The following is a 27,322-nucleotide window of genomic DNA, read 5'->3' as shown; positions in this document are numbered from 1 at the left end:
AACATTAGAAGAAGGAGAAAAAACACACTAGCTTTCAAAATAAACCAATTGCTGCAAGGGAATCTATTCTTCATATAAATAGAGTAGCTACCTATACTCAAATCCTATAGCCAATCACAACCCTACCTTCAGAATCCACTGTGGATGAGTCGTTAAATTGAAGCAAGATCAAAATCTTTCATTATCACCTTGTTGCTCCAGTTTTCCTGCAGCAAGACCTTGCTACCAAGATTCTTCTTTCTTGAAAAACCTTCAGTCAATCTCTGCAGTCGAGTGCACCCTGACAGGAAAGTTCAAAGAGCAGAGAAATTCCAACTAGTCTCACAGCAGAGAGCACAGCTGAGCTAGAACTTCAAAGTGAGAAGATTTCTGCTGACAAGTTCCATGTCTGATCCACAGCAAGATAAAAGCTTTCCACCCCATACCCTTCTGGTATGTACCATCTCAGCAGACAAGACTGTACTCTCCCGGATTAGATAGAGAGTCGAATATTTGCTAATTTGCATCAATATCTGGGCATCCCACTGAGAATTACTGAAATTCTGGATTAGCAAATAAATTGAACAAAGCAAAATATAAAAGCAAGGGTAGAGGTAAAGGTAAAAAATTGACTTTTTTAATTGGCAATTTTCAACTGCAGTTTATTTTAAAATGATTGATACTTCATAACAGGTTAGTAAATGGGATTAGGGTATTTTGTAAAACAATGAATTTTAGTAATACAAGATCTCATTAGAGCATCTGTTGTTTTGCTGAAATTTTCAGTGGTGCTTGCAAGAGTTAAGCATCCTAGATTCCATTGACATTCAGTGGCAATTGGATACCTAACTCCTTGAGGTGCCTCTGAAAATCATAGTCTTAAAAAAAATCTGCAAGGTGTGAAATTAGGTTTTTAGGATGAAAACCAGGAAATGTTGGATGATTTGCCTATTTTATATGAGGTTTTATATGTCTACATCTGAAGCTATACAGAAAGATAATTGGATAGGGGCAAACCAGTTTATAAACAGACTTGACCCTTCATTCCTAACTTTGAATCTAATCTTGTTATGAAGCTGTGGAAAGTTGAATCTTGATCACTTTTCGCCCAACTACTTTCTATTTTTTGTGCACGGCTACGTGTTCTGTTTCCTGTCAAAACTGGGAAGTGTTTAAATAGCCTAAGTTCTTTCATTACTTTTGGTGCTCTCTGAAAGTGGAAGTGCTGCTGAAAATCTGAGTAAGCATGTTTTCGGGGCATGTTCATGCTGGTCTTGTAGACTGAACATGAGGCTAATAGCTGGAAAAGTATGTGAACTTTCATATGATACCCTGAATCTTTGAAGGCTTTGCAGTTATTATTTTAATCTCACAAAAAAGATAGAAGTGCTCCCTATATTAAAAAGGTGTTCAGTTGAGGCTTTATTAACCAATCAAGCTGTGAAGCTGAAACTAGCAGTGCGGTAACACAGTGCAGAAATGCCATGTCATGAATTTAGATTTGTTCTGGCACCACTTATTCAGGATTAGCTCTAATAGCATTAGCTTGATCAGACATATTGCTTAAATTCAGTTCTAACAAAGACTTAAAACAAAACAAAACAAAACAAAATCCTTTGAACATTGCTATTAACTTACTGTCATGACATCAATCCCTTAACAATTCCCTGCTTTTCTCATGGCCACAAGATCCCAAATAAAAGGGAAGCACAGCAGCAGAGATCTCAGTTACTATGATATCTCTGCTGGTTTGTGAATTAAAATCTTCTTGCATCCATCCCTGCATCTTTATGTAGTATGATTTATTGAAATACTGTAGGTTCTTAATCAAATATTTAAGATACAAAATGTGACTAGCTTAACACCTCCTTTCATTTAACAGGTATTCATTTTATAGCTAGAATAGTTATAAGATAAATTATACAATAGTTAATGCCACTAATGAACCTAGAAGGATTTATAGGACACTATCTTACATAATGATATTTTTAATAAACATGAAGCTATTTTATAACATTAAATTAAAAACAAATGGTTAAGATAATATTTACATTTAGCACCATCCACATTAAATGGCTTGAGGCAGGAATTTCCATAAACTAGAGGAGCTACAACTAAAATGCATCTCTTTGTTTTGATATACTATGTGGGTGGTTTCACAAATCAGCTGCAGCAGATAAAATAATTCATTCGAGAACACTGCTGGTAATTAATTTTGATAAATGATCTCATTTTTTATAAACTGAAAACTTTAAATCACAATGAGTAATACATTGGTTAGTGTGATATTCAGTTAAATGTCATTTTTAATGTAAACAGTTTTATCACATCCGAAGGGGGAAGTAAGTATGCTTTATTTTTTACTCTAATTTTTTATAAAAAAATAAATTCTTGGTTTATAATACAAACATTTTATAAAATGTTTGTTATGGGTCTTAGGTACCTTTGCCTTATATTTAAAATTCAGCACTAACGTTTTTAAAGTAATTAGTGATTTTTGGATACCAATTTATGGGGCAAACTATTTCACCTACAAAAACTTAAAACACAATGAATAGTCTAGCAGCATCTTAAAGACTTATAAAACCTATAGATGAAATCATGAGCTTTCATGGGTACAACCACTTCTTTTGACCTACATGTAATAAAGAATATATAGTATATGTGGCTGGTTGTAATGCACATTCTTATCTTCTGAACTGTACAGTATAGTACATTTAATTTTGGAAACATCATATTAAAAGAACACCAAACACTTTCTAACCCCACATGTCCCCAGGTTAAAAATAAATTAGGCCAAACATCCATACCATGGGCCAAACTCACTTTATTTGCCAAATTTGCATATAAATAGCAAACTGTATATGTATTCAGAGCTACTTAGTGATAGATCTCCAGAGACAAAAGCTGTATGGTATCAGAACAGATGCATTTCTGTGACCCCTAACTTTTTTTTACCTATGTGAATTTTTGAAGGCTTCATGGACTTAAAAAATGGGAAAGCCTTAAGTCAGAATGAAATTTCCTAGTCATCTTTGTTAGACTCTGCTGGATTAAAACCAAGGCCATCCTTTCTGGTTTCATCAAATACTGTTACCTGCTCCAGTATATATCAATGGAGAACCTTTCTCTTTCCATCAACAAAGCAGCTATGAAGAACAGAGAAAGAATGAGGTAAAGGATAGCTGAAATGATTTACTCCATTTTACAGCTGGAATAGTTTGAATGGTATAACCAAGGGTATGCCTACATTAGTTCGTTAATTCGAGCTAGGTAGGCAAATCAGGAAATCGGGGTTGCAAATGAAGCCCGGGATTTAAATATCCCGGGCTTTATTTGCATGTCCCCGTCCGGCCGCCATTTTTAAATCCCCCTTAGTCTGAACGAACTGCCTGCGGCTACACGCGGCAGTTTAAAGTTAATCCATAGAACTAATTTGTGAATATGACTTTTCTGCAAGTTCCACCTTTTTCCTGTGTCTGTTCCAACACTGACTGGGAGCAAGCAAACTTTTATATCAACTGGCTGTGTGCAGCTGGCACTATCTTCAGGCTCTGCAGTTTTCTGGATCCTGAGCCACCTTTTTCTCCACAGGACCGAAGCAGCATCAAAGTTGGGCATATCTGTATTAAAACCACAAAGCCCATCCTCTTCTAAGAATACAATAGAGAATACTAGATTTAGTTGGAAAATAGGTCCCCCCCATAGTAGAAGCGACCGAAGGTATTATGCGCCTGAGGACAAAGGCAAAATTTGCGCCCACCCCCCCAATAATGTGTTACTATCTGTGGGACTTCACACATTCCAATCTGCGCTTGTAGGGGAACATGCAAACAAGGTTTGGCTTGGACTCTCCATGCTGCTCCTGTCTGACCAAAGTGCAGAATTTGTGAAGTGGGAGCTCGCAGCCCGCAAGGCGAGGGCGGCCTGGCGGTCTGGGGTGACAATGAATTGTGCCTATGGGGGCGACCGAGGCTGGAGAATTGCTTGAGCTCTGTGCAGGGCCAGCGTGCTGTGTGCATCCGGTGTGTCTGTGCCAAGCCTGGCAGCACAATGGTGGCTCATGGGAAGTTCAGGACTGGGGGCTTCCAGAAGAGGCTGATGAGGCTGGGCTGCAAAGGACCGGGGTTAAAACTGCTGTGCGGGTCCCGGGTGGCATTCCGTTGCGAGCAGCCACTGCTGCATAGCCAGAGTGGGAGCCAGTCTCTGTAGAGTGCTGAGCAATGTCCCCGGCATTGTTTGTGTACTTAAGCAGAGGGTTGGAACATGAAGGGGGGCTCAGGGCTGGGGGTTTTGCTGTCAGCCGGTGGGTTCGGGACAGGGGAGTTGGTGTTTGGAGGGGCATGGGTGGAGTTGAGTCATGCAGGGGGTTGAGTTTGGGGACGGAGTCAGGGATGGGGTGAGGGTGCAGGAGTTCAAGGATGGTGGTGGAAGGTGAAGGACTCACGGCAGGGTGCTAGAGGGAGGGGGTAGCTTACTGGGGCTGGCCAGTGGTGTGTGTGACACAGCTCTTGTGGCGGATCCTCATGGGGTAAGGGACTTCAGGAGCTGGCTCCGGTTTCTATCTACTCCCCTCCAATGAGTGGAGAGGCCTAGCTCTAGGGGTTGGACCTCATCTGCAACTGCCCCTGCAGCTCTTGGGGGGTTTCGTAGCTTCAGGGTCTTCCTGGCCTGCAGCCGGACCCCAGTCTCCAGCTGGACTGGGAGAAGCAGAAGTCAGAGTCAGCCTTGAATTCCAGCTGCCACCCTTCCACCCCCTGAATTCAGGGTCACTATGGTGGGGTTGCTCCGAACTCGCACAGAGGCTGTCAGCATAAAAAGAAGCCAGGTCTCACTGTCTTGCCCAGGCTGTGCTGCAGGGGCTATTCACAGGCAGCTAAATTGGCACCCCCGCCTAGTGGGGTGCCCGGTGGTAACTGCCCTCCCTCCCCCCTTGCTATACCACTGCCCCCAAAGAAATTTTAATCTTTTCTGTGAAAAATCAAAAACTAAAAAAAATTGGCCAAAACTAGAAAATTTCAGTTTGGAAATGTTGCCATGGTGCCTCATGCCACCATTCTTTTCTGTGGGCTGAACTCCCTGGCTGAACTGCATCTCCCCACTTTCTTGCTGAACTACTATGGTACATTATGGCAGCCATCGTCTAGTTGGGGAACATGGCACACAGAAGAGAACGGAGGCATGAGGTATCTGAATAAAAGCATCAACATACCTGCATTGAAAGTTTTCAGTTTTTGGTTGAAAATAAACTTTCCAGTTTTCAGGTGTTTAGTTTTTAAATGAAAAGTGAAATATTTTCACAAAAAGCAGAGACTTTGTGTGTAAAATTATATTTTGTGAAAGGGACAATTTTCTGCCAAAGAATCAGTTTTTACCTGAAATTGTACATTGATGTGGAGATTGCACCAGTTGCTGAAAGAATCTGTTAGAGAAGACCTTGAATTTGTACATGACAAAATGTAAATAGTGGATAGCCTAAGTATTCTGACAGTTTATTTGTAGCCTTGTTTTACAATGGAAATAATATTGCAAACATTGCTATATGAGGATTATATATGTTTTAACTAAACTTCTGAAATATTTGATATCCAAATGGGAAATATGGCAAACTATATGATAAACTGATAAGATATCTAAATGTTCAGGTGTTTCACCATAATCATAAATTGAATCTTTACTTTTGGATTGAGACTTAAGCTTTTAGCAAGAAGATTGTAAGAATCAGTTTCTTCTGCCTTGTGAGCAATTCTGGATTTAGCCTGTTTTCTTATTTCCCATTTTTCATGTGATTTTTTTATTGTAGGTGATTCAGAAAAAGGCTCGTGATAAAATCATGAAAAACGAACAAATTATTCTGTGTGAGAGACATAAATTGTGAAAAGCATGACTTGACTGTCAAAGGTGTCTGTAAAATTACCTAGCAAATAACAAGAATATATTACAATGATGTAAAATTTTAAATTGAAGAAGAGATTCATGGTAACTTTCAGTGCTGCATTTTTTTTTTGCAGTACAGTTTTTGATATTGGAAGTAATTTCTTTTTACATGCAGAAGTAGGCTGACACTATTAACATTAAAAGGTTTGACCTTTCTGTATATGGAATGTAAGTATAACATTGCTACATTCTGTAGATTTCAGCACTAGAGTGATTCACATCCCAAACACCTTGCTACTCTAAATAAGATTTACTAGACTTTTCTTTTTCCATTAAGCAATTCTATTTTAATGCATTTTAGCATAGTGTTAATTTAGTATAACAATATCCTCAACACATAGGCAAGAATAGTTAAGCCCGGTATCTGTTTATTTTATACTACACAACAAATTTTGCATAAATCACTCTGTCCAGTTAATGTCCACAGTGGATATACAGGATTTAGATTAATTATAGTACTGTATGTAACTCACTTGTTTGTGTATGCATGACTAACACAAAAGTATTTTTACAATAATTTTTAAATGTTACAGTAACTAGTTTTAACTCAAAACTAGCTAACTATGAAATCCAACTCTTAATTGAAATGAAATGGCAAAGAATATTGGGACGCATTTGACTTTCACGAACGTGTAGCTATTTCATCCTTGATGTTGTAATTTTTTTCCCCTAGACACTACCCAAAACAGTCTTTCACTACGGTGGCAGATACACCTGAAAATCTTCGCCTGAAGCAACAAAGTGAATTGCAGAGTCAGGTAATCGTTGACTTAGCTCTTGTATTTTATTAATCTTAGATAACCACGTCCACTTTTCTATCAGCTTTTTATTGCAGTATGAATATTTGTTTAAAGGATTGTAATTCATCTGAGAAATTATTTGTATGGCTTTGGGACAGTTTGGGACATGTTTGGCCAGTTGCTAGTAACATGGGGTCCTGGTTCATTACTAATGTTAAGTATTATAATAATACAAATAATAATAATGAATTCCTAACTTGGGGATCTCACTTCTCAACTTGCTTTCTCTGGCATTTATACTTTTCTAATGCCATTGACAACACTTAAGTTATTCCTGAGACATACCGGTAACAGTGTGTGTAAGATCAGAGTCAGGCCCAAGGGGTTCTTATGCTCTAAGCAAACTAGAGAGTGTTGGCTAATATCAGCCTACATTAACACAGTTATGGAATATTAAGCTGCTCTTAAGCTGCTCTTAAAAATTGCTTGCCCTGGATGACTGCCTTAATGATGGAGGCGGTCCTGATATATGCAGTATGAATTCATGTATAAGGCCCTTTTTATACAAGTTGCAATTACAAATATTACCAATCAAAATTGCCACAGCCAGATTAATGGGAGACATTAAAATGAATAGTAAAAGGAAAATAAAAATGTTGACAATGGATACATAATTCTTTTACTCCATATAAACAAAATATGCATGTTTATTTGTTTATGGTATTCAGTGATATATAATCTCTAGTTTCCATTGTCATCCCGTTCTTAACAGCTTGATATATTTGTTTTCTAAATAATATGATTTGATATTTATGCATCATTTGGAAACGGGCTAATGTAAAAAATGTATTGGTCTTTTTACTGCACTTTACTCTTGTGATAGTTGGCTATTTAGGGGTGTATTCTTATCTTGCTACACTAAAATTTACTTGCAAAACTCTCAGTACCGATAATTGAAATAATGTAGCAAAAGCTCAGAAAGCAGAATTGAGATTGTCTTTTAATGTTCTCCATTTGAGAGGTTATTTATAGAAGAATGCGTGAAACTGTCAATACTTACAGTGGTACATATTTGGAAGATTTAGCATGTTTTTCTGGTGTGGTTAAAATTTGATCCATTTGTAAGCAGGGGAATGGTCCCACTATTGAGGGGAACTTTCCTAGCTTCTACACTGCCTCGGTGAAATGGGCTAGCGAAAGGATCTGAGTCCCCACTTCCACTTCCTTTACCAAGAGGCCTCCCTGACCTCCAGGGCTCCCACTTTCCTGTGTGGCAGAATCCTCATAATCCCAACAAGTCTGGGCCAAGGATTCTTGGAGGCTCGACCTCTAGCCTTATTGTGGTCTCCTAGGTCAGGGGCTAAGGTCCCCCTATTCCAGGGGTGCTCTCTTCACAGTGAACATTTCCCTGACTCATTGATGATTACATACAGTTCAAAGCAAATACAATTTTATTAAACAACAATAAATTTAAGAAAGTATAAAGTGGAAAAAATGGAAAAAGTTACTGTAAAACACATCACTCCGCTCTATGGCATGGAGACCTCACACAGTGTCTCTGGCGTGTGAGGGCAGCTCACAGTCTGTTCCTTGTAGGTTCCAGGCCTCCTCCTCAGGCCCTGGCTGTGCTGCAGGGATGCTTCACGTCAGACAGTGTCAGCCTCTCCCCAGACTGGTCTGCAAGGCTTCTTGTCTGGCGGAGTTCCTCTGGTGCTGGGCCTCTACCCGGGTCCCCTCTGCTCTGCCTTGCTGTTCACCGCACCCGGCTCCCACATGCTCCACCCCCAGCTCCACTCTCTACTGTGCTGGCTTCAGCACCTGGCCTGTTTTTCTGGCCCCTCTGGCACTGTGGCTGCAGCTCTGCTCCTAGCATGGATCTGCTCTCTGTGCTAAGTCTCAGTATACTGAGTTTGACAGTCCCCCAGGAACAATGGGAAGAAGCCAGTGCTCCAGGTCAGCTTAATTGGCAGGCTGAGCAGAGCAATGAGGGAGTGAGGAGGCTGCAGAGAGTCCCATCCTCCATGTGAGCTGGATCTGCCTAAATCATCAGTTCAGTTCCCAGGGTTGGACAGCAACCATGGCTGTTCCATTGGCAGATATCCCAAACTGGCCTTGATTGTAGGTTGAGAAGGGTGCTTCATAAAGGCAGAGATGGGGGCATCAGTGGACGAGGGTGAGCAGATCTGCTGAGGTAATGCAGGCGTGAGAGCCCAGATGCTTCTGCTGCTTCTGGTCACAATAAATTTCCAGAAACCCTTGAAAAGTTGCAGAGTGTTTCAGGAAACAAGTCTTGACGCAGATGCCTTCACGGAGGTTCCTTCCAACTGTTAGGTTATGTTTTCATTTCTGTACAAGGAGGGTTACTTTTGTTGTTCTTACTTTCCATAGCTTTAAACAAGAATAAAAAGTGTGTTTAGGCACACTATGGACTCTCACATGGTTCAGGATGGTCAGGCATAGTTTCAGCAGTGCACTGTTTCTCTCTGATTCCCAGGCAGGTGCTAGTCCCCTTCTCCCTGACTCTGGGGAGCCATTCACTAATGAGATACAGATGTCACCTGTAAGATTCTGATGTGAAGCAAGACCAATTCAAAAGGAATTAAAAGTTGTTCCCATCTCATCAATGTTTGGCACTCTCTATGATCTTAATTTAGTAGGGCTCAGTTTTTGCTCCCAATTCACAAACTCAATATTGCTGCAGAAATTGTCAGTCTTTGCCAAGAACTGAACAAGAATAGAGACTAAAATACCTCTCTTGCCCCTAGAGGAAGCTCACCTCTGTGAGCTCTGAAGCTTGCTGGTGGGACAGTTTGTGTGTGGGAGCTTGGTTGGCCACTGTCCTGTATATAAACAGAGGGCTTCATTCACTAGGGCCACCATAATGGGCCTTTCACGAGAACTAAATCCATATTTGTCTTTTTTTAGTTGGAGTTTACACTTGCATGCAATTGAGCTCAATAATGAGTTGCATAAAATGTCAGACAGGGAACTGCATGAGTTTTGGATACTATGAGAAAAGCTTGTCATGGATGCCACCTTCCTTCTGTTGACAAAAAGCTTACCAATGGGGTGTGGTTGCACAAAGCTCCAGTGTATACATTTACACTGCTTCTGAAATAAGCGTAACCTCCTCCTCATCATTCACTTCAAAACAGAGCCAAAGTAGCATGATGAAGTACCTTGTTTTGTAAATTGCTTTGATGTTGAAATAATGCTTCCAAGAACCTCTTTTGAATCTTGTCACAAAATAGAATTTTAATGTTTGAGTAATATAATCACTTAGAAATTGCCATTCTGGAACAGGCTGGTAGTACATATAGTCCAATATCCTGTCTCCAATAGTGGCCAGCACAAGATGCATCTTCAGAAGAAGTTTCAAGAGCTACACATTACAATCTCATTTTGTGTCAATATTGTGAACTGGAAACATCCCTTTTTGTGGGGTGGAGGACAAACCCCCAGATGAGGCCTAGATCAGCTGGCGGGAATCAGCCTATTGCTGTCACCCAATAACAATCAGTGGTGCCAGTGCAGTTAGAATTTATTTCATTTGCATAAAGAAATTGCATGGTAGGCAACTTAACCCCCTCCACACACACATTGGCTTCTGAATAAGAAGCCCAGTGAATGTGGAACACCTTTCTCATAAATGCTGTAGTTTCTGTATAATCATCTCTAATGTTTGTGGCAGCTGCAGGATTACAGGCTTTTTATTAATCCATGTCTATAGATGTTATTTGTCTTACCAAACAATGCATGCAGGAGTAGGGCAGCACATCACACACTGTACAACAACAAAGACACATGTTTTTGTTTTTCATTTAACTGCTTATAAATTATTGGCAGCATTTTTAAATCCAAGTGCTGGGGGCCTCTATAAAGAATCCATTAAGGTCAGTATCAGGTGCCAATCTGTCATACTGACATGATCTGATGAAGGCAAAACAAACAAAATACTATAATGCATTTTCCCAGAAGAGAATTTGGCCAGTAATGGATTTGAAATTAGCCATCCTTCTACAAAAGAATTTCAAAACCTGATGACAAAGGGAGATCACCGAACTGGAATTCATCTGCAAATTCAACACTATCAATTTAGCACTGAATAAGGATCTCAACTGGTTAACACATTACATCCCCTCTCTGGATATTCCCATCTCCACATCAAATGCTGTGACTGACCCACTTCCACCCTGACTTGATTAACTTATTAACTCAAGCAACTTCTTCCTTCTTCCTGTTTCTGTAACTTCCACGCCAAGTTACCTGATGAAGTGGGTTTTATCCACTAAAGTGTATGCCCTAATAAATCTGTAATTCTCTTAAGTGCCACAGGACTCTTTGTTGTTTTTAATTTGAACAGTGTGTGTGCCAGGGGGTGGGGGTGGGGGTAGGGGTAGGGGAATAGGTCAAACCAGACCAGGAAGTAAAGGGTATGAAGGCTTCTGACCAGAATAACCTTCCCTCTCCCTTTTTATCCTCATAGAGTTCTGAAAGGTGAGCTCTTACTAAGGTTCTTTGTGCTTACTGTGAACCCTTCTCTTTGGAACAGTGTAGCACAGTCCTGCTCTTCTATATTCTCACAACATTACAAACATAGGTAACTGTAATACTATTAATAGTAATATTTCTGCTATTCCTGCGTTTGATACAAACATAGCTGCTGTTGAGTCACAAATTGAGTTGATTACAATGAGCAAAATATCACTCCAACTGCTGAATATCTAACAAATCTAAGCAAAGCAGGAACATACTGTCTTTACATAGACACACCCAGGATTTCTCCTCCCTCCCTGCTAGCCATAAGGGAAGCATTCTTTCAGATCCTGCTTACAGATTATATTGTTAGGAGTCAAGCAACACCATTCAAAAACTTGCCAGAGAGTGATCTATTTCCAAAGAATATAATTTGAAAACATTTATTTTGTTTTTTCCCCTTATCCAGTTTCCCTATTGCTTAAGTGGTCCTACCCTCTGCTTTGCGGTTGGAGGAGGCAGGGTTATGTGTTAGTCACTTGATGATTTTTGGCTTCCTCTTGCTTAAAATCTCCCCAGTTCAATGTGTTACCAGGTAATATCAAAAGTAGAAGATGTCTTGCTTCCCAAACGATAGGTAATAGACAAAACTTTATAGTTCTACCAGTCTGTCTCCCACAGATATCTTTGCATCTTCATGCTGCAGCATTCCCTGCTTCCAGTTTGCTGAGATTTAGTATGTTTTCTGCCTGTGTGGGAAACTTACTCCATAGCATGAAACAACCTCATTCCCCTGATACTTTCCTTGAGCTATAAGAGCCTGCCAAGTTGCATCCCAGTTACAGCAGGTTCCTGCTGTTCCCATCTCTCCCACACCATTGCCAGCCAGGAGAGTTCTATGTTTTTCCATTTATTTTGCTTGGAGACCATTTCTGCCTATCTGTTCTGGCATTCAGTCTTAGTCACTGGTCTTCCTAACCTGTACCCAGATAAGTTTCTCCATAGCCTTCAGTGGCCTGCCTGTGGCAGCACCATGTGTCTTAGGGGTAGCTGTTCTGCTTTAGCTCTTCCCCAATCCCAACAATTCAGTTATACTCAGAGGCATCTGTGATACTAAGGGAAATTATGGCAGCAGCTTCATGGGGAAGAGGCCGGGATGTCCCAGTTAAGAAGAGGACTCAGTGATCCAGGTACTTCCACAGATTCTAATTCCTGCATGAGCTGTACTGTAAGGGCTTCTTTCCCATATATCTTGTGGACCTGGAGCAATGCTTAAGGCCCTTGCAAAAGATTAACAGCTCTTCCCTGCTGCCTTTTTCCTCCAATCTTTGTTTCCACTGCCTGTTACTTTGGGTTGCCTTTGTTAATTGTCCAGGTTCTCTCCAGTTGGAAGTAAGTACTGTTCATATTTGTTCTTTCCTCACAACGCTATCCCCAAACAAACATATGCTTCACTATCTTGTGATGGCTTCCAATATGAAGGGGCCACAGGAGGCCACTTTTAGAGAGGCCCATCTTACTCTATGGATCTTGCCTAGCTGGACTAATAATATAATTGTTCCAATAGCCTACCAGCTGTTCTGAAATGTAGGTTGTGACTCCATTGTAATAGGTTTTCCAGAGGCAACGTTAGATTCTCTGGGTTTTGGAGCAGAAGCTGAACTCTGAGCCCTGCTGCCTGGGATTGAAGTCAAAGCCTGAGGGCTTCAGCCCTGGGTGGTGAGGCTCAAGCTCTGGCCCTTCTCCCTACCCCACCTGAGATCATGTAGTAACATTTGTTGTCCGAAGGGGGCTGTGATACAGTGCAGTGTGAGAATCATTGGATCAGTCAGTTTTTCAAGGCTTGTAGCTCTTAACTTTCTCAGGAAGTGTCCCTACCAAAGTCTCCTTCCAAAGTACTTCCTTAGGAAAAATATACCACTGTTGTGAACACCTGGAAGAGTGCAATCACTGGAGGGGAGATTGATCTCTGAGGGTATGTCTACACTACCCTCCTAGTTCGAACTAGGAGGGTAATGTAGGCATACCGCACTTGCAAATGAAGCCCGAGGAGTAACGGTAGTTCGAACTAGGAAGCCTAGTTCGAACTACCTAGTTCGTGCCCCGTGTAGCCGCGCTGCACGGGGTTCGAACCAGCGGGGTTTTAAAAATGGCGGCTCCCCACTTATGCAAATGAAGCCTGGGAAATTCAAATCCCGGGCTTCATTTGCAAGTGCGGTATGCCTACATTACCCTGCTAGTTCGAACTAGCGGGGTAGTGTAGACATACCCTTACTGTCAAATCCTTAACACTCTAAAGGCCAACCTGCTCCATGTTTAGGTCCAAGAGGAAGCATATAAAAAAGGGGAAGAGTCTGGCCAAGATCTTGCAGGGTCTCTAGCTCTGTGATCCCTTGATCCAGAGAAAATGAGTCAAATAGGGTTGAAATAAAACATGATAAAATTGCTTTTGAAGCAGCTCATTCTCTCTGTGGGGAAAAAGCTGAGCTTCATATAAAGGCATGAAATATAGTAATTACAAATTTACCTCTTCATGATCATCCTCAGAAGAGAGATTGCCCTTAAGCTCCAGTCCTGTGAGGAAGAAACCCAGACAAGCTCTTTCCTTTGGACTCCTGTGAGTTCATACTTGAGAAGGCTGTTGCTGTCCCAGATAGGCCCTGGAAAGTGGTGACAGTTCAAAAAGAAGATGAGACCAGAAAACAGAACAGTTCTTTCAGCTTTCCAAAAAATGCCAGCTATGGACAATATTACATTAGAGCAGAAGCAACTGAATTAGAAAACTGAACACATTTGAGAGTATGCATAATTTTTGCAATTATGTCTGGATGCAGGTTTCCTTTCCTTTCTTCTTGAGGAAAAATGACCCATAAAGTCCAAAGATAGAAAACTGAACCAAACATCGCTGGTATAGCCTTTGAGTCACTTTATTTTTTATTTTTGTTTTAGTTTGTTTTTGAAATCCCCTGGCTTCATGGTTAAGTACATGGAATGAGCCACTTTATCCAAAGATATTTGTGGACCAGAATGGTGGATAGATGTCTAATACAGCTGGTTAATAGATTTCTTGAAGTATTCCAGGGCAAGGTCCTTGGCAAAGTAATGGACAAAACAGTTTTTGAAACTACAGGAGAAAGACACTCCATCAACTTAGCAAATGAGGATGAAGTACAGGAAAACAACCAAAAAACTGCCAACCTAAATCTACAGACAAATTTTGAAATTGCAGTAGGAGGTCTTGGAACAGGGCTCAAACATGAAATTTCTCAGCCATCTGGTAGCTACAGTCGTGTCTCCAGTTGTCTGAGGAGAAGAAAAACCTGCAGAAGGAAAGCAGGCATCTCATTTTTAGCATTAGGGATGACCCACCAATTCTTCAGATGGAATGGTGCTGGAGATAGTTGATAGAGTCTATAGAGTACAATTAATCAAACTGCATCCTGCAAACTTTCATTTGCTCACCCTGTGCAGCTCCATATACTAGATTCTAAAAAGCATATGTGAACGATGAAAGCAATTTCTCATTTCCTAATTGGTAAAGCTATCGAGTCAGTCCCCAGTGTGGGAGGTATCAGAGGGTCCATTTTATGTGTTTGCATCAGGGGACAGAGCCACTCTGGACTTAAATAATTTAAACAAATCAGCAAAAAATTCAAAGATCAACATGGAAGTGCAGCTGTCAGAACAGATTTCAATCTTTCAGAAAAGAGGATCTCCAGCTGGAGATTGCAACAAATCTGCTTCTTCCAAATTGTTAAATAGAGGAGGGCTCCGTGAGAGGTGAAAGATAGAGAACTACTATCCTCCTATTTTAACTACTTTTTCTTTCTGCTTTCACCTTCAAGGTCCCAGTGCTACTGTAATAATTGCAGCATTTCTCTACCCTCCCTCTGCCTGTCTGATAGTACTTTGTCGTAGAGGACGATCCAGCAATAAACAAGTGCTTTGATGTGCAGCCTGCTGCTACTATACAAAATGAAACAAAAAGTATGTAGTTCTGCAGTACCTAATAAAAACGAGAAGAAGACAGCTGGGAGGGTTTTTTTGTGCAATACACTGAGCAATGCTCGTTTACTGACAGATTCGGAGTGTTTTTAAGGGCATTTTGATTTCAGAGGTGGAGCTGATAAAATGTTATTGAGTTTCTTTTGGAGGTATACAGGAAGGATATTAGTTTTGGATTGCTGGTTAAACTGGCAGAGAAGAATGGCTTGTGATGAAATGCTATTATGGTCTCTATTTTCAGTGTCACTTTGGCTTTTCATTCTGGATACATACCCCAAGGAGGTTTTTTTTTTACATTGATCTTATGTAATTTTCAATCAAAAATACATTGTTTGATTTTTTTTTCAGCGTAGTTTTTGTTAGGAAAATATGTTGTTGTTTTGTTCTTTACAGTTTGCTTTTTCTTGTTATGGGTTTTGAAGCTGAGACCTGGCCATTCTTCCATTGATTTCTTTTATGGGCCAGATCTTACCCTTGAACTCAATGAGATAATGTGTCAGGTAGGCTAGCAGCTTTTGCCCATGTCTTGTTTTGTCTTAAATTGAGGCCAGTGAAAATTTTCTTGCAAAACTTTTCTCAAATAATTCACATATAGATCGACCGAAACAATAAGCAAATTTGAGTCAATTTCAGAAAAACGTTTCAGTGGAAGAAACATATTGAAAATTTTGAAATGGTTCACTTTACCATTTCTGAATGGAACATTTTGTCTTTTCATTTTGGAAAAACATTTTATTTTGGAATTCCTCTTAATTTCATATAAACATTTAAAAACATTAAAAAACTGAAATTTCATTTTGGGTCAGCTGAAAAATTGGAGTTGACGTGAAGTGAAACTTTATTTTGAAATTTCACTTCACCTGAAAAATTTGGTTGAACCCCAAACATTTTCATTTTGGTTGAACCCCAAACAATTTTTTTTCAAATTTTCACACTTGTCTCCAGGCCAGTTATATGCACAAATCTAATCTTGAAATTATCACTCATTTTGGATTCTAAGTACATGTTATCACAATTCCATGTTCCATCATATGAGAGAGGCAAAAGTTTTTGTGAAAGCTTTAGAATGGTTTTATAGTTTTCGGATATAGTAAGAGTTAAGAAAATCCAGCAAATAAGATAGTGGAAAAAAGACATTGTGCAGGAGAGGTCAGTACTGGTATAACTTTCTGGAGAAATTTTGGACAAATTCTTGTATCAGGACATGTGGACTATGTCACACACATCATGTAAGGCTGTTGATGCCAGTTAGTCCATGTCTGCACTAAACATTTTACTGTCTCTGCATTGGCTTTGGTGATAGTAATCTCTGTCTGTACCAGAGCTTGTTCTGTTCCTAGCATACGAGTAATAATGTGATAAGTCTTGATATACTTCTGTTGAGGAAACCAGAATGGAACTACACATAAAGAAACATAATCAGAGTTACTGAAAAGAAGTTTGCCAAAACTGTTTTTGTTGGGCACAAAATTGCAAAGACTGTAAGCTACATACATAGTGGCAGGAGAAAATAGGATATTGAAAAATCCAAGAATGGGACACAGTATCTGACAAAATGAAGGACACAAAATATCATTCCTGCTGAAAATTTACAGTGATAAATTTGTGATGATTCATGATTCATTCTGTTTAGGTAAAAAACTTCCCGTAACTTAGTTTAACGTTTTTTTTCTGACAATTTTTAACAGTAAAAAGTGTGGGGACACTTAACTTGTGAACAAGGTGTGTAAGTGGAAGTAAAATGAAAAACAGTTGAGATATAAATCAGGTTTTTTTTTTTTTTAAAAAAAAGAAACATACTGAACAAAAGTGTTGCTTATACAAAGTGACTGACATTTGAAAATGTACAAAAAGTGGAGGAACCTCAATGGAAAATCACAGAGAATCAATAAGAATGTAAAAGAGGCAGACCACCTCCAGCTGTACAGCCAGAAGTAATAAAAAGGTGATAAACAGAACCATAGAAACTATGGCTTTTCACTATTGGTTCAAAACACTGATGGGGCAATACAGAACTTTTTGAAGAGACATAGGTTAAAAATTCGCAATTAAAATAATAGATTGTGTTTCCAGGACCTCAAACATGAAAGCAACATGAAATCTATTTAATTTTTCACAGTTATGGGGTTTTTTGCTCTTCACTGAGCTGTGGCAAACAAATAAACTAGTCAAGTTCATATTTTTAGTCAGTTCTAGGTTCTGATTTTCAGGTATTTTCCCCTAAGCTTTTTCCTGTAGGTGCAGTTCATTCTGAATAGCTAATAGTGGGCTGCCATATGCAACTTTCTTAAAGGAAACTGAGCTCAGTGGTTCTGGGTCAGCTCTGATTCTTTTATGTTATTGTAGGAAGATTTAGAGAAAAAATATTAAGTGAAAATTTCCGTAGGTAACTGGAGGCAAATTGAGATCAAGAACCAAAACACTGAGGTTGTATGAGTACCTGAATTTTTAGGTTTGGGTATATGTCTGAGAAACCGAAAGCAAATTGAATTTTGTATCAACCTCCGTTTTTTGGATGGCCCAAAATAATATGTTTAATTTTATGCTGAGGCTTTAACACATTTTACAGTTTTTTAAAGAAAACCAGGAAAACTTCCAAAATGTAAAGTCTTTCTAAAATGAAAAGTCAGAATGAATTCTTTCAGCATATTTTTTCTTTCTTTTCAGCCCAAGATTGCATGTTGTTTCATATGACTCAGTATTTTTGGAAAAAAAATTGGTTTGCACAAAATTATATCATGCTGCTCTACAAAGCACAGATAATTGCTGTGGAAAATGAGACACATAGAGATTAAAACTCATTCACAGGAAGTCTGCCAAATGTAGGAAATGAATCCAGGTCTCCTGATCTCAATACTATGCTTTGACTAAAAGAATATCCTGAAATTTCTCTGTTTTTCTATGCGTTGCTGATCTTTTTCTTCTGGGATTCTAAACACCAGGATCACCATTCTGATTATACTGCTTGCCCCTCTAGTCCAGTATTCTGTTATGACCAATGGTATCTTCCTCTGAAGCACCTGGTACTGGTTGCTATTGATGACAGAATACTGAACTAAGATGACCACTGGTCTGATCCAGTATGGTAATCTTTATATTTCCTCCCCGCCCAAAGTAAAGGATTGTACCATAATGAAGAGATCTTTCAGGAAGATCTTATAGGCAAGGTGTAACCCACATCTGCTAGGTGTTGTACTCTGCTCCCATCTGGTGGCACAAAAGCCATCTAGAGATTGGTGAGTCTGCTGCTGGCTTGGCTATGAGGCCTGAGGCTGTTAGCTCATGCAGTAGTGACTAATCAGTTTGATCCTGCTCACCAATGACCAGGGTCTGTCAGTATTACAAAGACATTGGGATAGAGGAGGAGGTCTAGGTTCACTTCCTGGTTTTGCTAATGACTTCATGTGGTCAGTTTTCATAGTCTCTGATGCATTAGTTCTCCATTTGTACAATGCAGGTGATAGCGCGCTAGTACCTCACGTGAAATCAGGCCCAGCCATAGGGCAATATGAGCGAGGCAGTTGCTTTGGGCCCCGCGTCTTCTGGATCCTGTGCTCCCTGTGCCCACCCACCTGTCCAGGCTGGGAGCTGCCTGGTCGCATGGTGCAGCCAACTATAGAATGCTGCCTTGGGCCTTACAAACTCTTGCCTGGGCCTGCATGAAATGGTGGTGGCATATGAGTATTAGGTGGGCGCACTCTCACTGAAAATTTCTAACGTGAGATTATGGCAATGAATTACTTTATATGAACAATGGATTGACCTGATTCCTATTTCACATTGTGACATTTAATGGATTCCAAAATTACTGACTGGTTGCTTATCAAAGAAAGAAGCTAATAGTCAACCATTTGTTTCCTTCATGGCAATTTCCCCAGGAACTTCTCTTTAGACTCAAGATTGAGACTCTCTATAGGCTACCTTTTATTTTTTTTCCTCCTCCTCATTATTCTCATGGCTTTGCATTAACTTTTTGAAAGGATGTGATTAATGACTTCATTCCACTTAATTGTATTAGCCTTTTTAAAATGTTTTTAATTTGGTCTCATCATTTTGTAAGTTTCTACAGTGATATTCCTCTTCTCCACTTCAGAGATGCTTACTTTTTTTTTCTACCGATTAATACAATCTCAAGCTGTCAATTTAGTTAATTCAAGGGTCTCTGGAGATTGCTCAAGGCTACAACACTGTGTTCCTTTCAGTATGCTCCTCAGCTCCTTCTTACAGGAGAAGTCAAATTTAAAACGATCACTAACTAGTGGATTGGGAGCTCAAATTCTGCTCGAATATACTTCAGGGGACAGAATTGTCTTAAACCCATTGTTATGTTTTCCCATATGTAAATATTTTCCGTCTGCAATGAACATGAATTAGCATCTTGTGGTAACCTGTTCCCTATGGACACTACAATCCTCAGAAGCCATGGTGATGGACAGATATAATAACCTGAATAGAATAGAATTCCTGAGAATTATTAAATATTTGCTCATTATTCTTATGTTATACCATTTTCATTTCTCCCTTACAAAGCATACTCTGTTTTACACCTTTATGTTTTTTAAATGAAAACATTCAATTGCTAAAAATTGCCATCATGCGATTCTGTAGCTTATGGGTTACTGCTAACTTTGAAGAATCTATGCGTAATGTTAGAGTTGAGGCCCTCTGTTCAAACTTACAAAAACTGAGGCTGGTTAGATCTCTCTAGATACTTTTTCTAATCAGCCATATAGAATTTGTCCATATTTTCTGGAAGATCACCAATGCATTGTAGTTTTCTCAGGAAATCCATAGTGTCACGGAGGTGACTGGAAGTGCTGGTGGCGTAGGGTCTGAGTAGAGAGCCCCGACCAGGGTTGTTCTATCTATTACCCAAGATCCACAAACCTGGAAATCCCGGCCGCCCCATCATCTCGGACATTGGCACTCTCACTGAAGGGACTGTGTGGCTATGTGGACTCTCTACTCAGACCCTACGCCACCAGCACTACCAGTTACCTCCGTGACACTACGGATTTCCTGAGAAAACTACAATGCATTGGTGATTTTCCAGAAAACACCATCCTAGCCACCATGGATGTAGAGGCTCTCAACACAAACATCCCACATGCAGATGGAGTACAAGCTGTCAGGAACAGTATCCCTAATGATGCCACAGCACAACTGGTGGCTGAACTCTGTGAATTTATCCTCACACACAGCTATTTCAGATTTGGTGATAATATGTACCTCCAGACCAGTGGCACTGCTATGGGCACCCGCATGGCCCCACAATACGCCAACATTTTTATGGCTGACCTGGAACGCTTCCTCAGCTCTCGTCCACTTACACCCCTTCTCTACCTACACTACATCGATAACATCTTCATCATCTGGACCCATGGGAAGGAGGCTCTGGAAGAATTTCACCACGATGTCAACAGCTTCCACCCCACCATCGACTTCAGCATGGACCAGTCTACATGGGAGGTCCATTTCCTGGACACCACAGTGCAAATAAGTGACGGTCACATCAAAACCACCCTATACCGAAAGCCTACCAACGGCTATGCTTACCTGCATGCCTCCAGCTTCCATCTCGGACACACCACACGATCCATTGTTTACAGCCAAGCACTGAGGTACAACCGCATATGCTCCAACCCCTCAGACAGAGACCTACACCTACAAGATCTTCAACAAGCATTCTGTAAACTACGATACCCACACGAGGAAGTGAGGAGACAGATTGACAGCGCCAGACGTGTACCCAGAAGCCTCCTGCTATGGGACAAGCCCAAGAAAGAAACCAACAGAACACCACTGGCCATCACCTACTCCTCAGTTAAAACCTCTCCAATGCCTCATTAGTGATCTACAACCCATCCTGGACAATTATCTCTCGCTTTCACAGGCCTTGGGAGGCAGGCCAGTCCTTGCCCACAGACAACCTGCCAACCTGAAGCATATTCTCACCAGCAACTACACACCGCACCATAATAACTCTAACTCAGCAACCAATCCATGCAACAAACCTCAGTGCCAACTCTGCCCACATATATACACCAGCAACACCATCAGATGACCTAACTAGATCAGCCATACTGCCACTGGTTCATTCTCCTGCACATCTACTAACGTAATATATGCCATCATGTGCCAACTATGCCCCACTGCTATATACATCGGCCAAACTGGACAGTCCCTACGTAAAAGAATCAATGGACACAAATCAGATATTAGGAATGGAAACATACAAAAACCTGTAGGGGAACACTTCAATCTCCCTGGACACACAATTGCAGGTCTAAAGGTAGCCATCCTGCAGCAAAACAACTTCAGGACCAGACTTCAAAGAGAAACTGCTGAGATACAGTTCATCTTCAAGTTTGACACAATCAACTCAGGATTAAACAAAGACTGTGAATGGCTCGCTAACTACAAAAGCCGCTTCTCCTCTCTTGGAATTCACACCTCCAGATCAGCTACTAGAAGTGGGCCTCATCCTCCCTGATTGGATCCACCTCGTCATCTCCAGACTGATTCTGGCCTGCATATTTATACCTGCCTCTGGAAATTTCCACTACATGCATCTGATGAAGTGGGTCTTTGCCCATGAAAGCTTATGCTCCAACTCTTCAGTTAGTCTATAAGGTGCCATAGGACTCCTCGCCGCTTTTGCAAACTCAGACGAACATGGCTACCCCTCTGATACTATCTTCATCCTCTGACATCTATTTCCCGAATGTAGGCCCAGGGACTAGAATACAAATTTCAAAGCCTGGGTCAGCTGATATTCCCACAGTGTCACTGGGAAGCCAGGCAGCAACACAGCCAGGGAACACTGTGGAGGGGTTGGCTGCTACAGAGAGTACTATCTAGAGAGACAGTACATTATGGCCTGGCCCTCTGATTGGTCAAGAGTCCCAACTTAGCCCCAGGGTTTGTCCTGGGAAGCTGTCTGAGTGCCACATAGGCCTTGGCCCACTGCAACTCCAGACTTTGCCTGGTCTCTGGTCTCTGATTTCAGCCTGACTTTGACCTAGGGTTGCCAAGTGTCCAATATTCACCTGGACAGTCCAGTATTTTCGCCTCCTGTCCGGTAAAAAAATTCAGAGAAAGCGGACACCTAAGATTTTTTTCCCCCGGCCAGGAGGTGAAAATGCTGTGCACCTGGCAACCTTACAAACACTCAGTGCCTGGCCTCCCCCCTTCTCGAGCCCCCCTGGCGCCCAACACCTGCATCCCCTCTCGATCCCTGGTTCCGCAAGGATGTTGGCACAAAATGGCTGCTGACCAAGGGGTCTTAGTATTTAACTGCTCCCCTGTTCCTATCCCTGCACTCATGGTTTTATTTAATTTTTTTTTAAAGTCTTGGAGTTTTTTTTTTTTTTGCTCAACAACTTTGGTCTCTTCCCCCCCCCCCCCTTTTTTCCCCCTTCAACAGATTTTTTTCCCGGTGATTTTTTTTAGTGGGGGGGGGGGGCAGGGTTCGATATTTTTGTTTCAACCATCTGGCAACCCTACTTTGACCCCAATTCCTGCCTCTTGGTCCTAACCCAGTACTGTATTGCTTCTGATATCCAATTGCTGGCTCCAGCTTGACTCTTACCCTGGTTGCTGCCTTAGTTCTAACCTGGTATATCTTTGATCTTCAGTCTCTGATTCTGATTCTTATATGTAGGACTGGCCTTGTGATTTCTTCCCCTTTAGCCAGGAGATTCCTGATTTTGTTGGGCAAATTTGAGACCAGTTGTGATTGCTAGGCAAGATTGCCTACAGTCTGTTCCTCACAGTGGGTTGGCCACTGAGCAACTTCCTTGATTTTATAGTCTAAGTTGGATTCTTAATGTTGAATTCACAAGTGAAGCTTTGAAAACCTCAAGACCTATAAACAGGAGAGAACTGAAACTACTAACTAGAGGCTGATATGAAAAATGAAGAGGGTGGTTACTGAGAGATGGGCCACAAGTGGCCATAGCTGATCCCAGGAGTAACATTCTTGTGAAAAGTTGGCTTCCATCCAGAGATACTAGGATGTGGGAAGAGGCTGGGTTTCAGGCTAGGTGGTCTCATTTTTACAGTATTCTATAAGATTCTCCAGTTGCTGGAAGAGAGAAGGGGGTGCAGCCCAGACCTTCCTGACTACTGCTTCCTCCTGCTGTTGAGGAAGGAGGGGAAACTTCTTTGCCACCATAGGGCTAGTCACTTATTTTGTTAGTTTAGGACATGCAGAAATGATGACTTTCTTTCCAGGGAAAACTTCCCAACTGGCGATGGTGAGTAGGTGACTGGGTTTTTTTGCAAGAATTCTTAACAAGTTTTTATATTTAATTTTCCTTCTGATTTTGCCTAACAACAAGCGATTTGACACAGACATTGATTTCTGGTCCATATTAAATGCTTCTGACTTGTTACTCCTGTCCATAGCTTTAAATAATTTGTCTTTTACCTATTAAGATTTTTTATTTCCAATTGATAGACAAAGAACCATTGGCTCTTGTTTATGAAGTATTACAGAGATATGTATGGGTACTGACAGAATTGCTGGGCACGGCCAGCGGGTGGCTCTGCGCTCCCAGAAGGGATGGGACTGGGGCAGCCAGCCCTCAACACTGCCCCCCTAGCCAGCCAGTAGTGCTGCCCAGAGTGTGCTGCATGGTGTACCAGCAACAATTTAAAAGACTCGTGGCTCCAGGTATCAGAGCTCTGGGCTCGTTTGAATCGCTGGGCCCTGGGGCAACTGCCCTCCACCCACTCTTGGCAGACCTGGGAATATGATTCCTTTCCTGGCAACAAGAGAATGGTTCTGTTTGTTTATACTTTTTCCTCTGTTACTTTTCTGAGAAACAAATTTGTTTAATTTCTCATGAAATTCAGATGAATATCATTTTAAAATACAGTAATTCCTCATTTAACACCATAGATATGTTTCAGAAAGTGATCGTGTTACGTGAAAACATGTTATGCGGGGTCAATTTTCCCGCTGAAAATAATGGAAAAGGTGGGGGTTGCGTTTCAAGTGGTGGTGTCTGTTGGGATCAGGACATAAGGTTGGGGGAGAAAGGGGACTGGGTTACAGCAGGGAGGGAAGGTGTTTGGCTCTGGGGAAGGGAAGGGAAGGAGGATTGGGTTGGGAGTATGCCCCTGTGACGGTCTGCTGGGACCCGCACTCTGTCCGGCGAGGGGGAGGTTGCCGGGGAATGGCGTAGCGAGCGGCAAACCCTCTGCCACTTTGCAGGGAGGCGGGGGAAGCCCTGCGCAGCCGCCGGCAAGGGGCCAGCTGGGGAAATCGTGTTATTCTGGAGACAGTCGTGTAATTCAAAAAACGTCCCCCCCCCCAAAAAAAGAAAAAAGTGCTATTGTAACCTACACATGTAGTGTGGTTACTGAGCAATGCAAGTGGTACCTAGACCACAGCAACAGTCAAGACCAAGAGACCTCTACAGCTGGGGCTGGGAGCCAGCTGGCTTTTAGCTCAGAGAGTAGAGGTTCCTATACTTGGTCTCAGAGGTCCCAGGTTCAAATCTGCCTGGTGGTGGTTACAAGTGGAGGCTCCTCCGGGATCTCAACTGGGTCTCTGAAGCTCGGGCTGCGCTTTCTCACCTAGGGGAAGTATGTAACCCACACACCTAGGCTGTGTCTACACTGGCGCGATCTTGCGCCAGAGCTATGCAAATGAGGCTAAGCGTGGAATATCTCTGAGCTTCATTTGCATATCTAATGAGCCGCCATTTTGTGGAAGAGGCTCCTGTGCAAGAAGGAGCTGTCTACACTGCCCCGTTTTGTGCAAGAAAAACCCTCTTGCGCAAAAAAGGGGCAGTGTAGACAGCTCCTTCTTGTGCAAGAGCCTCTTCCGCAAAATGGCGGCTCATTAGATATGCAAATGATGCTCGGCAATATTCCATGCTTAGCCTCATTTGCATAGCTCTGGCTCAAGATTGCGCCAGTGTAGACATAGCCCTCGTGTGGTTACTGAGCAATGCAAGTGGTACCTAGACCACAGCAATAGTCAAGATCAAGAGACCTCTACAGTAGGGGCTGGGAGCTAGCTGGCTTTTAGCTCAGAGAGTAGAGGCTCCTATATTCTGCTTCAGAGATCCCAGCTTCAAATCCGCCTGGTGGTGGTTACACTATTGCAAAAACATGTCAAGCGGGCTCATGTTAAATGAGGAATTACTGTATAAATGTAAAATATTCAGGAATGTGTGGACCAAGTAGCACTGGGGGTTGAGAAAAATTCTCTAAATCTAATGCAAGTATTCCAGCCAATCAGTAGCTGGATTTAGACTCATTCACAAGGTCTGTCTGAGTCAGTTATTTTATAGTCATTCTTCTGTGAGTTTGAGTGTTGGCCAGCAGCACATAGCTTCTCTTCTCTCATGTTTTTCATGAGGGAAATTAGAAGAAAAGAACATTTTTTCAAAATAAATTAAACACAATGCAAAAACAAACAAAAAAGCAGTAACATAAAACCTCCTCTTTAAATCTGTTGGGCTATACTATCAGCTGATGCAAATCACATTAGCTCTGTTCACTTCACACTATTTTCCATCTCAGCGAATATTATGTTTTGACACTGTAGAATGGAGAAGTGCAGCCATCAGTGTCAGTGGGAGTTGCACTTCTGAAAATCAGTCCATAAAGTGAAGACATTGAAGGCCACAGAAGCAAACAAACTATTTTAATCAATATCTTCTTTTAGGATTCTATCCACATGCTTAATGGTTGCAAATTCATTTTTAAGACAAAAACAGAAGGAACACTAGGAATAGTTAATCCTGCCATGAGTACAGGGAACTGGACTATATGACCTCTATAAGTCCCTGCCAGTGCTATGATTCTATGAACATGAGAAACATGATGAGGAGCTGTCACGGGGACCTGCAGGTTTCTACTCCCAGGACTCAATATAGTTGATAAAATGAATGAAACACATATCTCTCCCCTTCCAGTAATTTGTAATCTAACAAAAGCAAACAGTCCCCACTGAATACATTCAGATGGAGCCTAGCAGTTGACTTTTGACTTTTAAACAACTCCAGACTAAAACACATTATTTCAGGTAGTTATTTTGGATACCTATAAGTATTGTCTGTGGTACAGTTTTTGTACAGCATGCAGACAATGTGTATATTTCTTCATCCCCCTCCTCACCCCTGCTTTCTCCTACCCCCCAGCTTGCTATAAAAAGTCCAGGAGGTTTTAAATATTTACCAGAGCTTGGTTCTGGATAGCTCAGCCTGGATTTAAGCCCTGCCTGTCCATCTGGTAGGAGAGGAAAGTTCTGCTGTCACTGTTGGGTGGAATGCTATCACTGATAGATGGATTTCATTCTAAGAGAGAGATTCAGTGAGAGACCCTTATTTTATTAAAAAACTAAGTCTGCTTATATATTCTGCATTCACTTCACTCAGCTTCAAACCTATATGTACTTGCAATTAAAAATGGAACATTATTCAAAGAAAAGGGACCCACACTAGATATGAAAAGTTTCAGCATGAAATTTCTCTTAAGTATCAATAAAGCCTGTTGGTTCCTAAGTATCATGGCTGCAGGAGCCTTTACTGAGGGTCATATTTAGACAAAGACCCAAACCAGCACCTCTGATATTAAACCTTTTACGTTATTAATATACTTCAATTATGGAGCCTAGTATGAGAATTTTTTAATTTCATGGAAGCTCCCAAACTCCATGGAAAACAACCAAAAATAATTTATTGTGCCATTTGGCTATTAAATGGCAGATCCCAGTTTTGTAAACAGTCAAAAACTCATTGGACAGTTCTATGTTGGAATAATAATGGGGAAAAGGTTAGTAAATATGATCCTGGGGTTAGTTTTACCAATAATATTGCTGTAGAAATCAATAGACTAGCTCCTTTCAGTAGTAATCTTTGAGATGACAGCAGTAAATTATTCATCTATAATCTCGAAGTGTTATAGTTAGTGAGTGGCTGAGATTTTTTTTGTTCTACAGGTTGTACCTCTTAAACCTGGGATTCTCAGGTCTGACAACATTCGTGGTCCGATATGACCACGGATGTTCCAGTATCAGAGAGCCTCGGCATGCTGCAGTGGGGGTGGGGTCCAGGGAGCCAGCGCACAGCATATCTGAGCTGTGGGGGAGGGGGAATGGGGCGGAAGGGGGCCTGAAATGGCCTCCCCTGCTCTGGAAAAATCCCTGATCTAGGACCAGTGAGGTC

General features: G+C 41.3%; 1 protein-coding gene across 2 annotated transcripts in view; it reads left to right on the top strand.

The window, feature by feature from the left end:
• The window catches only part of NEBL (nebulette), a 416,787-nt gene that overhangs the window by 137,984 nt on the left and 251,481 nt on the right, over positions 1-27,322 (top strand). For both annotated transcript variants that reach the window (XM_075922493.1, XM_075922494.1), the window contains exon 3: positions 6,590-6,674. In XM_075922493.1, coding sequence (XP_075778608.1) covers positions 6,590-6,674 — 85 coding nt within the window. The remainder of the gene's footprint in view (positions 1-6,589; positions 6,675-27,322) is intronic.

The sequence above is a fragment of the Pelodiscus sinensis genome, chromosome 2 (assembly GCF_049634645.1).
Source record: "Pelodiscus sinensis isolate JC-2024 chromosome 2, ASM4963464v1, whole genome shotgun sequence".
Taxonomy (NCBI): domain Eukaryota; kingdom Metazoa; phylum Chordata; order Testudines; family Trionychidae; genus Pelodiscus; species Pelodiscus sinensis.
The sequence above is the reverse complement of the archived record's forward strand: the minus strand, read 5'-3'. Positions and strand labels throughout refer to the sequence as shown.